Source organism: Lethenteron reissneri, chromosome 18 (genome assembly GCF_015708825.2).
Source record: "Lethenteron reissneri isolate LAM-NWPU_2019-01 chromosome 18, ASM1570882v1, whole genome shotgun sequence".
Classification (NCBI taxonomy): Eukaryota; Metazoa; Chordata; class Hyperoartia; order Petromyzontiformes; family Petromyzontidae; genus Lethenteron; species Lethenteron reissneri.
In genome coordinates, this window is record NC_083796.1 from 3,383,813 (window position 1) to 3,400,803 (window position 16,991).

At 41.7% G+C, this 16,991-nt stretch overlaps 1 protein-coding gene across 8 annotated transcripts in view; it reads right to left on the bottom strand.

The window, feature by feature from the left end:
* Nucleotides 1–15,709, bottom strand: part of INTS3 (integrator complex subunit 3) — a 39,434-nt gene extending 23,725 nt beyond the window's left edge. For 2 of the 8 annotated variants that reach the window (XM_061553462.1, XM_061553461.1), the window contains exons 1-17: nt 15,213–15,709; nt 13,215–13,298; nt 12,065–12,148; nt 11,453–11,566; nt 9,053–9,137; nt 8,270–8,336; nt 7,459–7,603; nt 6,858–6,987; nt 6,576–6,673; nt 6,068–6,259; nt 4,873–4,960; nt 4,543–4,622; nt 4,176–4,267; nt 2,387–2,535; nt 1,366–1,497; nt 660–789; nt 8–65 (exon numbers count right to left, since the gene is read on the bottom strand). In XM_061553462.1, the coding sequence (XP_061409446.1) occupies nt 8–65; nt 660–789; nt 1,366–1,497; nt 2,387–2,535; nt 4,176–4,267; nt 4,543–4,622; nt 4,873–4,960; nt 6,068–6,259; nt 6,576–6,673; nt 6,858–6,987; nt 7,459–7,603; nt 8,270–8,336; nt 9,053–9,137; nt 11,453–11,566; nt 12,065–12,148; nt 13,215–13,298; nt 15,213–15,386 (1,902 nt within the window). In that variant the 5' untranslated portion in view covers nt 15,387–15,709. Of the gene's footprint in view, nt 1–7; nt 66–659; nt 808–1,365; nt 1,498–2,386; nt 2,536–4,175; nt 4,268–4,542; nt 4,623–4,872; nt 4,961–6,067; nt 6,260–6,575; nt 6,674–6,857; nt 6,988–7,458; nt 7,604–8,269; nt 8,337–9,052; nt 9,138–11,452; nt 11,567–11,740; nt 11,788–12,064; nt 12,149–13,214; nt 13,299–15,212 lie in introns of those variants that run through there. The other 6 variants (XM_061553460.1, XM_061553459.1, XM_061553465.1 and 3 more) reach the window with 5 other exon arrangements.
* Between the last annotated feature and the right edge of the window lie 1,282 nt (nt 15,710–16,991).

Here is a 16,991-nt window from a genome sequence, read left to right on the forward strand (position 1 = left end):
GGCTTACCATCTGCAGTATGACCTCCACTATGGCCTGCATTATTTCACACTGAGTTTCGGTGTCACTGCAAAAAAAGGCACAGTATTGTCAGGATCCATCGGATGCAGAAAATCATTAAGGGCATCATACATAAAAAACAACCAGCAGAATGTTTAACCCCTGCAGATCACGATTCTAATGAGAGTTGCAGTACATTACTTACGTTTCTTTCAGTCGGTTTGATTTGGTTCGCAATAGCTGAGATAAAACACTTGTTTAGGGTTGCACTATTACACAAGAATATATGCTTATCATAAAAATGCTTTATAAATCATTGCCACTAAACATGAAGCTATTTGTCTCCCGACCCCTCCCACCCCACAAGATGTAATGAAGGGGTCGTGATTTTATTCAAGAACTGATAACGCTTCGTCATATTTTGGTGAATGTAGCACCTCTAGTGGCTGCAAGGGTCACGTGAACCTATTACACACAGCATATCCAAAAACAATTAAATCGATTCTTACACGCAAATCCTATGCACGAGTCATGACGCTAACAATTTACTCTAATCAATGAGTCGATGCCTTTTTACGTGCACAATTACCCCAATGTATTGAAAAATGTTGAAACCACATATTGCCCTTTACACGAACACCAGTGTGGTCAAAGTTCTCACCTCTCCTTCTGCAGGGCAAGAACCTTGTCCCTCAGCGACTCGTCCAGCTGCTCCAGGTACAGCGTCACATCCAGGGGTTCCTCCGACACCGCCTCCCGGATCGGCCGGAACCTCAGCTCCACCTTCTTCCCTGCAACACGTGCGTGCTCTGCTCGTATGTTCACGAGACAAACGGCAACGCGACGCTCAGCTCAGTACCCGAGGACAGATTCTTTTCCGCCGCACGCCCCAACGTTACAAAGTACATGGCACAAGCGGGCTAAGGTGTTGTGGGGTTGTTGTGCGGATGTTTGGCCTTCACACACAGTAGCCTGTAGTTGAGTAGGGGTATTTAAATATTTTAAATTAATTTTATTCATCCATTGCGTTATGCTATTTTGAGGGGGCGGGGGGGGGGGGTGGGGGGAGTACTTGGTTAGAGTTTGAGATTTTGCAGGGGTATGTGTCAACCTGGGTTGTCAATTTAGTTGTTTGCGTTATCTGTGAAAAAGAGCTTTATAACTCAGTGGATTCCTCCAGTTTCAATACATATTCTGATTCTGAAAATATCCACGTGCATACATTCAAATTAACAGTTTGTGATTCTGTAAATCATGGCCAAACAACCTTCCTCCAGCAATTGGCTGACAAGGGGCTGTAACGTGTTCACAAATTATAATTGATAAACATTAGTTTCAACTGCCGACTGGATCGATAAGGGCAGCACCTTTCGACTTCTCCTCTTCCTCCTCGTCGCTGAAGGTGGCCTCTGTCGCGTCGAAGCAACACTCATCTTTTCCTCGCTCCCCAATGTGGTTGTCGGGCTCCATGGTCGAAGGCAAATCGTCCGCTTTCACCGCTGATGTAACGGGGGTGGGGGGGGTCGGGAAGGGTGGAGGGGGTGGTGGGATGAAGGGTAACATCCACATATACAGCAGCACATCTCGGTAAACAAAATACACAACCAAAAATATCCCATTACACCTTCTTCCAAATTTCCACAGCAGGGAGCGATAATTGCTACGCATATTCCAATGGACTAATTGTGCCGGTGGTGTTTTCAAGTTTGGTGTATTTGGACCATGACAGCGGCACACAAAGTCCTCTACTCTTGTGAATTACGTCACAAGATCTTTAGCATCCACTGTGAAGCAGAGGATATGTATTTTTACAGTTAATACACTCGCAGTATTAATCAGAGTGGCTGCTGGATTCGAACCGTGAACCTCTGCAACAAGCGGCAAACATGCTAGCCCTAGGCCATGTCACGGTCCTTAAGCCATGTGACCAAAGGTGAGCAATCATGCTGGGCAGTGGTGGTGGGCAGCAATGGTCAACAGTGGTTGGTGGTGGGCAGTGATTTGGAGGGTTTAGAGTTAATGCTCCTATTTTAAAACAAATGAAAACAACGGAGTATGAAATCATATTAGTTTACTTCCAATGAATGTATGCTTTTAGTAGTGTTCATTTAAGAACAGCACTTTGGACACTTAAGTGGCTTGTGCTTTACTAATGCAACTGAATGTACTTTGTTTCTATCATCCCTGCCGTACCAGGGATGATAGAAGGGGAAAGAGAGAGCAAAAGGCAGTGGATTGATGAACTAATAGCACTGGACTAATGTAGGCTATTGACGCAGCACATTTAAAAGTTAGAGATGCGTTGTCGCCAACCTCTCCATTGGAGAGAGCACTGAAGAAGCAGACTGGACTGTGCTAAGAAAAGAAAAAAGTATTTTTTAATTCTACCTTCATCGAGAAAATGCAGCTGTGGCTGAAGGGGCTTCTCGCCCTCCATGGGAGGCGACGGAGAGCTGGTAAACTCGGAGAAGTTTTCCCGGATCATTGAGCGCAGCTCTCTGTCCAGCTTGGGGTTGTCAAACAGTGGCGACAGGGACCTGGAATCCAAACAGTTGGGTCAAAGTGTGAGGCGACGTTGCTCAGTACAGCCTCCTGATGGTGATCTAGTTTCATTAGTAAGCAGACAAAACCGGAATGACATTCACTCACTCACTCATTCATATAGTGTTACAGCTAGAGTGCATTCTATATGAACGGCGGTATGTACCATATAATTAGTATATGTTTGCCGAGGTGTGATATCCATTTTATAATGTAAACTGTATAAGTTTTAGATTTAACATGTTTGCATACGCATCATTACGTCTTTGCTGTATATGAGCCAATTCATACCCTGGACACCCATCTCGAGGGAATTTCCAGGTGCAATGTTTTTATAGAAGAAAAAAAACAACCAGCTTTGTCAATAAGAATACCTTTTGTAACTAAAACATATACAATAGGCTCAGGATTAAGGCTACCATTCGACTGTGATGCCCAAACTAATGAGCTCAACACAGTGGCATGTAGCATAGCATCGACAAGGCTGGATTACTGCAACTCACTACTCTACAGTACGTCTGGCAAAAACATTACTAAGCTGCGTGTACAAAATTCTTTGGCTCGTGACGGGCACTGCAAGATCCGACCATGTCCATCCAGTGCTCGCCGAGCTGCATTGGTTTCCGGTTGCCGAACGAATATATTATAAGTTCACACTCATTACACACAAAGTGCTTGCCACAAATGAACACTACACCTTGCTGATTTCATCAAGGAGCATAAACCATCACGCACACTCCGGTTATCCTCGCAGCGGCTTTTAGCTATCCATCGAACTAAGACGTTCACCGCATCATGCGCTTTCAGATGCGATTCTGCGGCCGTCAGGAATGCTCTTCCCTCCGATATTAGGAAGCTAGTGAAGCAATGCACTTTTAAATCTAGATTGAAAACTAATTTCTTTAAAAGAGATTTTTGTGTTTAGTTTGTTGTCTTTCCCCCACACCTCCGATTAGCAGTTGTCTACGTACCGTGCGAAAGAAGTTCAACAATACATACATATGTAATCCTCTCTAGAAATGCAGGGCACACATTTTTATAAAGAACAATATATAATAATACATATCTATCTTCTTGGTTCTTTCGGTAAAGTCACGTAGAAGGGAAGTAATAAAATAATAAAACATAATTATTTTATTTTATTTTATTATTATTTATTTTTATTATTTTATTACTTCCCTTCTACGTGACTTTACTGAAAGAACCAAGAAGATGAATCCCTGCAGTCACGAAAGCTTTAAATCGAAATAATATCTAATAATAAATATATAATAATATATATCTATGAACAATGAAGTGAATGGTAGCAATTCCAGTGGTTGCAAGAAGTAACCTCTATTATATGCAACAGACACAAATCGAAAAACATCGATTTTTAAACAAAACTACGTTTGACACACGAGCTTAAGTATCGAAATTCATTGATGAGTCGATGCGTCGCTACCTCCCTATTTATACCCTGAGCAAATGGTTCATACGTTTTGTTCGAATTTGTATATTTTTTATTTAGATCCATTTGTCTGCTCGTCCCTTACTCTGGGCAGAAATAGCACAAGCGACCGCACGGCAGGAGGCCAGCTGTGAACAATAATTCATCTTTAGGACGATAAGCGTGTGGGTGGTTGGTGGCACTCACTGCAGGACCCTCTTTTCCAGAATGCTGCGGAGAGAGCTGTAGACCCCCTGTCGAACAAGGCTCTCCAGCGGGGGATAGAAGTTTGGCATTATCTGCAAGTCGAGACAGCCACACATTAATCCTGGCATACTGGTTGGCTCCTAAAAATCTCCACGCGAGATTGCGTTTTAAAATTTTTAGGCGGCCAACAAAGATAACAATTAGCTTGGCAGTGATAATAAAGCCGCACAGCCGAGACACAATTAGTAGCTTGAGGATAAAGAATTACTAAATCAAGGATAACGCATGTGTTGAGCAATACACTTTCGAATTGCTCATGTAATAGCGGGCAATGTCTTGTTATGAAAACATACATAGAAGCCCTCACCCTGCACATGAAGTCAAGCAGCGTGGCTGTGATTGCTGGATGAGGCCTCATAGAATGGTGCATGACCAGAATGGCAGGCTCTGTTGAAAAATAAAACAATTTGTTAATAATTGTGAAGCATTAACATCCCGGTAATTATATTTCATAACCAAGAGATGGAAACAATGCATTTAATTAGACCTTATTTAGTGTCAAAGTTTCCATGGTGCAATCAGGCAAACTTCAAGCCGGGGGGGGGGGGGGGGTAGCATGAGTTTATATGACCGTTACTTTCTCGCAATTACATTTTTTTTTTTAATTGCTTTTGGGAGCAAGGAGAGTTGTCCTTACCGATGTTCATTATGCTGTCTTTGTCAGGCTGGAAAAACAGCCAATCGTAAAACAGCGACAACTTGGCGTTGGTGGCGGCCACGTTGGACTGAAAAGAGAAGAAGGATGTGAGAGGCTGTCAGAACTTCTGCATTTGGGGAAAAACCCATCAAGCAACCTAAGCACAACATCGACAACTTCTGCACATTTTTAAGTAATCACAACTATTAGATACCCAACAGCAATTAGGCTTGTAACAATTAAGCCACCAACAAGGCTGTGACAACTCATACCCTGCACGGTTCAATAAATAGTCCTGATTTAGTGTCATCATTAGGGGGTCAATATTTGATTGATAAGATATTGTTTTGCCATCGTGGCACATGTAAAACCTATAATAGCTGCAGGATTTCAGGAAGCTGTAGGGTTTCCATGAAATCACGTAAAATATGCAAACATCGAAAATCATATCTTCTTACAAAGTCATATCACGAATAGTCATGATTAGAATTGGTTTCCTTTGAGTTAGAACATGTAGGTATGTAATTTATATACCTATAACCCTCCACTAGCCGACAACGGGAATCAAATAAAGTTGTCACATTGGAAAATATACGGGTTGATTTGGTTTTTCAGCAAATCAGAATGCTAAAAAGCAAGCAAAATTTGGGTAATTTTATACATGACGTGTCTCTGTAGATTACATCCCATCATATGCTAAAAGGTCAGCTCTTGTGTAATATGCTTGCATTCTAACCCAAAACACACCAATTATGAAGCACAAAGTCATAGCATGCTGTGTATAATAATACATTTTAATCAATCAATTGCTACTGGCATTTGACAAACAGTAACCAAAAACACAAGATAGACAAAGCAAACGATGAAGCCAGTACAGATGTGGCAATAGTACATTCTAGACACAATACAGACAAGACGGTACAAATGAGTGAATCCTACCAAAACCAAAAAAAATATTAAATCTTTACCCAGGTCATGACACAAATCACATATCATCGATTCGCAGGGTGGAGGGTGAATCGCTACATGTTCAATTGCTCCCCCCTAAACAAAATATTGTTACGAGAAAAATATAACATTGACACTGCAATTAATTGTCGGTCATTGATATTCAGTAGTACAATCACACAATGCACTCAGGTGTGTATGGCAACTCGCGTTTGTTTGCTTTTAGACAATGCAAGAGGAATCTCACTGTGCAGGTGGTGAGGAGCCAGCCGATGAGGGCCCACCGGGGCAGGATGTCGGAGCACAGCACCTCGTTGGAGGGGTGCACCACCCCACAGATGTAGCGAATGAGGTCGCAGCGTAGGGACTGACTGTCGGGTGTTGACAGGTACTGTCGCTGGAACCAGTCTTGGTAGCGTTTCTGCTGCCCGAACCGCACCTGTGAGCAAACCGGGTGGGGTGTCGCAGAAACACAGTTTAGAAACGGCGATGGCGAAAATCGAATTACAGGAAGAGAAAACCAAAAACCAGTCCAGAGCTTACCTGCTTTAAACAAATGGCCTTAAATTGTTTGCTTAAAAGGCCAATAGGCTGACTGATGGGCTCAAAAATAATATTTCATTTTTAGGCGGAGCGAATATTGTCTTTTGTTTACATTCCTGTATTTTGGTTTGGAAAAAAAAAAAAATTTCAAAACTACTATCAAGGCTGTCTTTGTTTAAATAGGGCCAGCATGTCGGCTGCTAATTCCATACCTTTGACATCATGAAGAGCAGTTTGGTCTCCATATCGGGGGTGAGCCGGCATGCGAGGAACTTCCTTGACGTTCGCATTTGCAGAAGCTGCAATATGCCTGCAAGAGACGCGATTAATGAGCTGCGACGGAACGTGCTGGGTCAAGCGACGCGTGAAGATGGCCGTCCAACCATCGCCACCACCCGAGGAGCAGCTGACGAAGGGCCGCTCATAACTTGCGAACGCTGGAGCGTGAAGCGTAACTGGCTGGTATGAGCGGGTGGGCGGGCGGGCGTCTTTACCTGTGAACTGCGGGCTCAGCGACTGTGGGTTGTGCAGCATGTCCCTCCAGAGCTTCTCTATCTCGGGGATTCTGGCGACGTTCTGTAGTAGCCGTACCAGGTCCCGCCCAATCATTGTGCAGTCTGCAAACTGCGCTCGCAGCAAGGAGAAAACGCATCGACAGTAATAGAAGCGGCAATTAAAAGGTGGACGTAAATGAAGAGAGCGTGATGCTATGTTGACTTTACTCGTCATAGAAAATAACTTATGAAATTCATCATTTGCAATTGTGAATCGAAATAGGTTACAATTGCAAACAATTGGTTGTAACTGAATAGGGACACAAAGAAACATGAGAAGCAATAATTGTCGTAAAATTTGATTGAAGACAGGTAAGAATACATTGTGAGAACATATTTCTTCTGCAATGGAGGCCTTGGATAACTCAAGGGTATAGTGCTTCGGTTAAAATAACCGATTAGCACGGTTGGCTACGTACGGTGCAAAAGAAGTTCAACATACATCCATAACAACCGTGGAGCTCGAAATTTTACTGAAATGACCACGTAAAAAATATTTACGGGGAATGTACACGGAAATTTTATTTCGAAATTCACCTACCCGCTCGCGGAGCAGAGTAATGCAGAAGTCAACTTCTTTCTGACGGAGGGTGGTGAGAGCTGGGCTGCCGTTGTGGTCCACGATGATCCTCAGGAACGTATAGACCGTCATGGACACAAGCAGGCTGTTCTTGAGCACCCACTCCCTATAAGCCAAACACCACGACGCTGTCTGAGAATGGGGGTCTGCCCAGCACCACGCTCAACACTTAGGCTCCGTGGCTGCCACTGTTGATTACAATCAACTCTTCTTGATTACCCAGGGGGGACAGACAGGGTGTGGAATTCGCCTTGCTCACACTTACCTTAGCTGCTGCTCGCTTGTCAAGTCGGTGGCTCGGTACCCAGGTGTGGGCAACAATGTTGACAAACGAATGACTTTACGACACAGTAAAAACAGACAGGGTTTTGAGCCCAATTTTCCTGTTTTGCATGATTCGTGATTTTGTTGCATCTAGGCCATCGCTCCCTCCCACTACCCATTACATCGGGTAATTGAGAGTTGACTGTGTATGCCAATATTTTTACAAGCCCTGTCAAAAATATACACAAAAAACTATTTTGACTTACAAAGCATCCCCATAGAACTGCATATGGCAAGGGACAAGTATGCAATTTGAAAAATACATTAACAATCAAAATATTGATCGGGTAAAGAAAAACCGCAGAAGAGAAGCAGTTTTACAAGGTTATAAAGAATATTAACCAATGCAGGACAACAAACTCTTTAATGAGAGACATGACTTCCAAAACAGTAGTTACATTATTTTAATTTCATGGGCTCAACGCGCGCTGCGAAACACAAAACGTACCTGTAGTCAGTTAGCAAGTCCAACACGGTCTCTGCCAACCAAATATTCTTGGGACTTGTATCCCCACCTATAAAGCAAAACTGCAACTTAATGCAATACAATAGATGCGGTGTGCAGATTAAATGTCATCCGCCGAGTCTGATATTCACTTCATAGAAATTACATTGAGGCTGCTTCTGGAAGGTTATTCGATTTCAAAGCATGTCAGGCTTTAATGGATATTCTGTTCCACTCTAAAACCACTTAATGTTGTACAATGACCAAAACTGCACAATGGCTTGGGAAGACAATGGATCAGATGTGTATAAAACAAAGATAACAATGTATGTGTTTCGATTTAAAGCTTTCGTGACTGCAGGGATTCATCTTCTTGGTTCTTTCGGTAAAGTCATGTAGAAGGGAAATAATAAAATAATATTAATAAAACATAATAAAATAACAAATTTAAAATTACATTTTATTTTATTATGTTTTAAAATATAACAAATTTAAATAAAGGTAAAGTCAAGTAGAAGGGAAATAATAAAATAATAAACATAAAACATAATAAAATAAAAAATGTAAAATAAAATTTTATTTTATGTTTTAAAATATAAAATAAAATAAATTAAATATATTTTTTTCTTTTATTATGTTTTTATTATTTTACTATTTCCCTTCTACGTGACTTTACCGAAAGAACCAAGAAGAAAAATGTATGTGTTGACACGAGTAACACTGTGTACTTTACTGCGATAGGGGCGATTAAGTGAGTTTCAAGATGGTCCTCCTGATGGTGCGCACCTGCAATCTGCTTTAACAGCGTCATGGTGACCCCATCGGCGCCTATCACTCCATTCTTCACAACCTCTCGGACCAACCAAACCAGCTGGAAGTGACGGAAGAGGAAATAAAGACATTCAGACAATGTTGTGAGAATATTTGATTTGCAAGCCCAACTGTAACAACTCCTTTCTGCATGCAAGATCATACCACAACTCCCCATTCAATAGCTTTTGAAAACTAAAAATATTTATCTTTAATTAAAGCAGCAACCGCTGCTTGAGTGTAATTTCAGTAAAATTAAAAATAAAAGCCCCCGCAAAGCATATTAAGTAAATATTAAGGGGGAAAAGGTACATACGCGTAATTAATCATGTTGCATTTGAAAGAACAACAGCATACTTTGGAATCATTACTACTTTTTTACATTTCATGTCAAGATGTAATTTTCGTGGCATACAATGATAACAAAATGCAGAACAGTCCTTTTGCAAAGCTGATCAGTTTGCTGATCAGTTTTGAACAGAAACCAACAAAACAAGCACACACACAAACAACATTTAAAAAGCACAAAATTGTAGTAATGACTACGAAAACATTTTTGTTACAATAATTACGACCGAGATTTGTATGTCAGAATATTTTACTCTTACCTGGAATTAAAAAAGTTTAAACTTAAAGTATCTTTTTTTAGTAATTTCAAAGCCAACGTCAGCCATTCCCAGCGTAAACACACACCACCTTGCAAGTTAATTTGCATAACATCTCAACATGGCTTCTAGCAGGAATGGAGCACTGCTCAATTAACATTGCATTTCCTTAAAGTGGCAAACTTTTAACATCGCTAAAAAACACAGCCACGAGATTTTCAAGCAAACAGTGGCAAATACAGAATCCTTTGTACGCTTGACGTTGATGACAAATGTTATTCTGAGACTCCTGGTTAGAATGCAACGCTCCATTTTTTTGCCCAAATTACAAACATCTGTGACAAGCGTGCTTTTCACATTCCCCTATATTTAGCCATAGCTGTGCTGGGCCCAAAGGCTGCACCACTCCTGGCTTTGAACCACTCAATCACACACTTTAACAATGTTTCACTTGTGAAGGTCCAACCTTCCCCACTCTTCTGCCATAACGCATTAACCCTACAGTCAAAACAGTGCTACTTTTGGGGTTTGTCAGTTAATTGTTAGCACGTGTGTTGGTGTACGATGGACGCCAACAGCCTGCGCAGCTACTATTTCCAAAGCAGGCACATTTAAATAGCACTTAGGATAAATGTCCACCTTACGACCCGAAACAATAGCTTGGTAGAATGAACTGAAGTGTAACAATGCATCGATACATTGATTCAGAGTGATTCTTAAGCTCACAATACATGCATTAAATTGTGTGCGTTTAGAAGCGATGCTTTTATATCTTTAGCTTGTACGCAATGGGTTCATGTGACGCCTGCAGCCACGAGCGGGCCACTTCACCACAATGTAAAACACATCGATTCCTGGAACAAATCATGATCCTGAATTGCAATAATTAATTTTATTACTAACTATTAAACTATTAACTACTATTTTTATTTTACCAGGCAAGGCCCACTGAGCTATGTATCTCTTTTGCAGAAGCCACTTGGCCACAAACGATAGCTCAAGGAAGTGGCTTATCACGTGCAAATGTACAGCAGCCAAATACTCTAAATGCATTTTTCTAATGTGGAAGGAAAAACCGGAGGACCTGCAGAAAAATCCAAGCGACCACGGGGAGAACATGCAAACTCCAAATATATAGGAGTCAGGGTTCGGATCGAACCCACGGCCTTTTGTATACCAGTATTTAGGTAAGATAGCACCCAGGATAGAGCTCCTTCAAAGTAACAATGTGCAATGGCCAATAATGTTTTTCCCATAATGCTGTTCTACATTTTGAAATTTGATTACTTTTAATATACATCAGATTATGAATATGTGTTTGACTTTGTAGGATTATGTTTAAACTTAGTTAATATTCAACTGCTTGTCATTTCTAAACTGTTCATATCAACTTCAGTGGATATTTCCCAGGCTTCTCAGGCCTGCCAAATAAAAGGTCCACCTTATGCTATGAAGAAGGGCCATTGCCTGCAATCTCACCAATATTTTCTTTATTTTTAGGCAGTGCTAGTTGATGAAATTGTTGAGTTTTTTTTTTATAACTATATAGGTCGTCTCTCTGCTCTGTTGAAGGCCTGCTGCCCAATGTCAGCCTCTTAGATAGTTTAAATTTAGGAGGCAGTGTTAATGATAATTACAGGTGGACTCTGAATTACAAAAGTCCGATTTACAAAGATCCAAATTTGTGATGATTATATAATGCCACCATGGATCAATTTATGACATGTAAACTTGATTTACGATGCATCTTCCGACCGCCTTTTCCTCTCACCTGGTTCCTGGCCACGTCGTGCATCTTCAAGAACTTCTCCATGAGCAGCTGGTTTACCTTCGCAAGGACGAGCCCCAGTCCATCCCGACTCACCAGGGTCAGGTCCCGATAGCACTGCCCAAAGCAGACGGTTCAATCTCAAATCTCAATTTGCATAGCAGCACGTCACTGTTAAGACATAGACTCTCATTCTGATACAACCCAAGTTAGAATAAAAATAACAACAAAGATCTCTCCATACTTCTCAGGAACCAACCAACCAGCCAGCCAACCAACCAACCAACTTACCAGCAACCACAGGGTAGTGCGGGATGACGTGGTTGGTTGGTTGGGTTCTGGGGGGTAGGGAAAGGGCAGCACTTACTTCTCACGTTGCAGTGAACGTAGCCAAACTGTGCATTGTTAACTTTGGGTTGTGGAATCGCTTAGAGAGAAGAAAAAACGCCCAGTTCATGTCAGTTTTTAATCGGAGACGTATGCATTGTTTGCAACACCATCCCATAAAATGCACTTTTGTGTAATTTGACCTCAATGAAATGACCAGTAGTAGCTAAAGTTAAGCTACAACGCAGCATAATTATCGCTTTCCGGTCGAAGTGAAAGAGTAATTACCCTGGCAGCCTGGGCTGGGTCAGTCAAGATGATGGCCGTCAGCCCGAGACACGTCTCCTCATGCTGTGGTGCTCCTTTACATACCTACACACGGATACAGTGCAATACAATTGCTTATGATGGTTGGGTGAAATGTTCCCATGCAAACTGCACAAAGTGAAAATCCACAAACTGGTCTACAACACAGACCCTGCGAAACATAACTTAACAGTGGATTATTGACCCCGATTTTTGTTTACATCATTGCTGTGTGAATAGTTGTGCCTCTAGCAGCTGCATAGGTCACGTCTACCGATTACATACAACATAAAATTCGAAAAGCATTGAAACAATATTTTTTGACGAATCGATGCATAATTCAACCGCTAGTTATGAATACGATATACAATTTTGATTTATAAAGTTACAAAATCGGACTGCATCTCAAGACAATGTCTAAAAGGGCTCAGCATGATGAATTATTCATGGGATTCTTATTAATTTTGCACAGCAAATATGGTGAACCAAAAGGTTAAATCAATGATACTAGCATTGTGGCACATATAGACATGTCTGCCAAGGTAGGATGGAATATTTTACTTATAAAGTATTTTATTTATCCAGGAATGCCTCACGGAGCTGAATGACTCTTCCCTGACACTTCACGGAGCTGAATGACTCTTTGTTTCTTTCGGTAAAGTCATGTAGGTATACAATAAATAAATAACATTTTATTATTCTAAATGTGGGAAGAAACTGGTGTATCCAGAGATAAACCAGGAATATGATTGAACACTCAAAAGTTCACGCAAACCACAAATACACATATTCTTGACTTTACCGAAAGAACCAAGAATATGAATCCATGCAGTCACGAAAACTTTAAATCACAAATGCACATGTTGTACTCTGTTTCCCTAGCCAATATGTAGCCTAGCAGATGCTGAAATTTTACAAATTTGCATGATCCACTCACCTCATCTCCAAGGTGCTGTGTTATAACAGACATATGCCACCATGGCCCTGAATATACTGGTACATCTCAAGAGTAGAATTTTCAGGGACCTGAGGGGAGGAAACTGTGGATGTGGAATAGAGACCTCTGAACATACAATTCACTCTTTTGTGCAAGCTAAATTTGCTGTTGCTCTTTGTGAAGAAGATCACTTACGTGGGCAGTGAGGGCATCGTTGGCCTCCCTTTCTGACACGCTGACGATCATGGAGGTGACGGTGGCCATGCATCGGTCCAGCTTCTGTGGGCACACAATCGTTAATGCTCAATTGTTTCTTAGCATAGTCCATGACAAAGCTGATAGTGGCTCATATTTAGTTCCCCATCTCATTGTTTTCTCAAGTGTAAACACTAGCAGTGGAGGAGTTTATACTTTAGCCTAGACAGGTACACACCATAAAAAGATTTCTAGCCAGGACATTACACCTCCTGAAAAATAAGTTCCCTTTAAATAGGTTCTTGAACAATGTGTCATCTGGTCACCCTTTAAAAAGTCCCCAGCACAAAATAAATAATGCACATGTATTTTTTCTGAAAATTCAACAGCCAATTATTATCAGCCAGCCTTGTGGATTATTCAGTTACATGGTCTGTAATGTATAACTACCGACCACCTTGTGGCAGTGACCACCACTGGTATAAATGCCCTTATTTCTCCAATTATACGCTTAACTGGGGTTGGGTTAATGCCAATTCTAGGTCTTAGAATGACCCAAGTTTTTTTTTACAATATTTCTGTAATTAATGCTGATTGATGTACAATTAGCCTCAGATCATTCACAAACAATAAGCTGAAATTAATCATTCAGCTTCACCCACTGGGTCTGGCAAGGGACACTCCCCACATGCCTTTGTCACAAAACAGTCCAATATCAATCAGTGGTCTGCTAAAAAAAACATTCAACAATTACAACACAAGGAATACCTTCCGGTAACAATGCACCACCCGCTGACTTCTTAGCTGCTTTCTATAAGTTATACAGAGCTTCATTATAAATGCTCTAGGATAGAAATTGGCAGGGCAAACCCCATCCCTTAAAACTGCCCGATGGTTTTGATAGTTATGCAACTATAAAAACCCAATTTTTCAGATCAACTGCAATGTGGAGACAAAAATATTAAAAATTAACTTCCCACCCCTCCAGAATAATTTTTTAAAAGTTTTTCCAGACTCAAATAAATAAATGGGAATGGGCGTGGGCAGGTGGTTATTGCACTTTAGAACCTCGAAACAGTGGTGGAAATTATGCATTCCCATGGCAGGGCCAATCTTTCCATGGGATAACCACTGCTGACGTCCCACAAAGTTGAGACTCAATTTACTTACCCTGGAGGAATAACAAAGTTAACCCCCCAACCGAACTTTGAATATACAAATAAACACTAACAGCAGCAACTGGACATCTGTGAAAAAGAGCTTCATAGCTCATTGGATTCCTCCAGTCTAAATAAAGATTCTGATTATGAAATCTCCACATACATTCAAATGAGCAAACAAAAGTCCCTCAGCGTAAATAACAGGTTAGTCAATCTGCTCATGGGCCTTCTAAACGAATACTCTCTATTGACATGTTTAGGTAGGCAAACCCTCTACGGTTTCGACTTTCTGAGTCTCGTCAATTGCCAGGCCTCTTTAACCAGTGCTGTTTGGTGGCTTCTGTGGCCCAAAGCTTGACGGGGGCCAGTCTCCCCAATTATGATGTATCACAAATTAGAACTCAATATATCCACCCCAGAGGGATACCAGTCTGCATTAACCCTAGACCATGCTTTCAACTGACACCCTTACGCCTTCTGAAGCAGTAAGTTCACTACTTCGCGCACGTACGTAATTAACTTTATTTACAACGAGGTAAGAATCGACTGAGACAAAATTATTATGTTACAAGGGCGACCTGGGTTGTAAACAATGAAAAACACGGCACAAAACATCACAGCGGCTCAAAACAAAACGCGACCAAGACAAACTTCGCGTTACATCCCATACAGTACTGTACCCACCAAACACAAAACTCCGGGCATTCCGACTGTACTATACACTACAAGTATACTCAACGAGACTCAAGCCTAGAGTCCCTAGAATACCTTAGAATCTTTAGGCGAAGCAAAAACACACACACAGAAAACAGACAATAAACAGGGCGACGAGAGAGACCGAGAGCGGGGTCCCAGAACCCCGGGCGAGGCAGCCGAGCTCGGCCGGGCGAGGCGCGCCTTCCTCGGTAGCGAAACTATCCGAGGCCGGGGGGCCTACCTCCTCTAATTCATCCTTAGCGTCCAGTGCGTTGGAGGCTATCATTTTCCCCTTGTGCTTAGCGGGGGCTTCCATGGTATGTGCTGCGTGTGTGCGTGCGAAGAGAGACGCTGCTGGTTGCTCGCTGCAGGGAGAGGAGGGGACACGGGGCGAGGTGAGCTCGTCACCTCCTAAACGTGGCCATGTTTGAGCGGGATCTGGTCGCTCTGTCTAAAGCAGGCGCGCTAATCGATACCCGATCATCCAATGTCATTATTATCGTGACTAATAAAAAGTAAACGTCATGTATATTTTTCAACAACTAATTTTAAACGACAGTGATACAATATTAAGTCGGTATGTTGTTTTGTGTGAGTGTTAATTGAAATGGAGGTTGCCGAGCGATGTGACGGATTAAAAAATCGCGTTTTGTTTGACGCGGAATGCCGCGCCGGACACCGTAGGCAATGGCAATGAATGAAACAGAATCACTTAAATCGAGTTTAATCTTCGTGTCGTGCCGGAGAACATAATACAGTACAACAATAGAGCGATAATAATGAGCACACAATGATAACATGCACAATAAGAATATTTTAGTGATTGACAATTTACGTTGTGCAGCAAAATCCATCGTTGTACTGTACTTGTATGCTCCCACTGCCTTTAATTCACACAGACCAGCGTGGTAAAGTATGGTCAAATAATCCTCAAGACACGCACGGCGTGGGGAAGCCCTCATCAGCAGTGCATTGGCAATAGTCCAACAAACGTTTGCATGATGATTTGTGTAGCTCTACGGTACATTTACACATTGTGGTCCGCGCCATATGAATGTGGAATTTCCACCAATTTTTTTTGTTTATGGGCCGCGCCCCCCACACTCACGTGAGCAGGGAAACACTGACTTTTGCCTTTAATAACTTCTCACTTTCAAGTTTGCCACGTCTAAAATTGATGATGCCTGTCAGTTCGAATCACCAAGTCTTATGTTGCCTGGTGTAATGGTGCGGGCACTGGGCTTGCTGTACAGAGATCGCCGGTTCGATTCCCCGGCGCGGTAGTTGAAATAATGATACAAGTTTCTTATATTTTAACTCCCACAGCAGTATAAATGGGTGCACCGCAGGCTTTATCGATAGTTTGTGTGTGGTGGGGTAAAGTGTGGGTACCCATCCCACCTTTTGAAGGCCCCTTTCGCAGGCATTGACATGAACAAGAGGTCAGAGGGTTGCACAACTTGCACCGTTACCTTCTGTGGAACTCTTCAAGTGCATTTGCGTTTGTGAATAAAAACATCGATGTTGGGTGCTTGTTTTGTGGATAAGTAAATTCGCGGTTCAGAGGAGTTATCCTGTTATCCACAGAATTATTGCGGATGCATAGAGTTTGTGTGACTTTTTTTTTATCTGTGAAAAAGCAATGAGATCAATTTAGTGACCACGTCTTTTATCCGTAAAAAAACGCGGTGAACATGGATGAATCACCCCTGTCGAAAACAATTTCTACAGATCCATTTGGAGTCAAGTACGATTAGTTTCGTTTCATATTTTAGGAGATTTCGGATCTCCCAGTCTTAAAATGCGCTCGAGTTTTGATGTGTTACTTAATTTTGTTGAACTCGAATTTTTCCTTAAAGTATTTTGTTAAAATGAAGTCCAACTTAATTAAGTACAACTTGAGTTTAGATGGTGTTCTTGC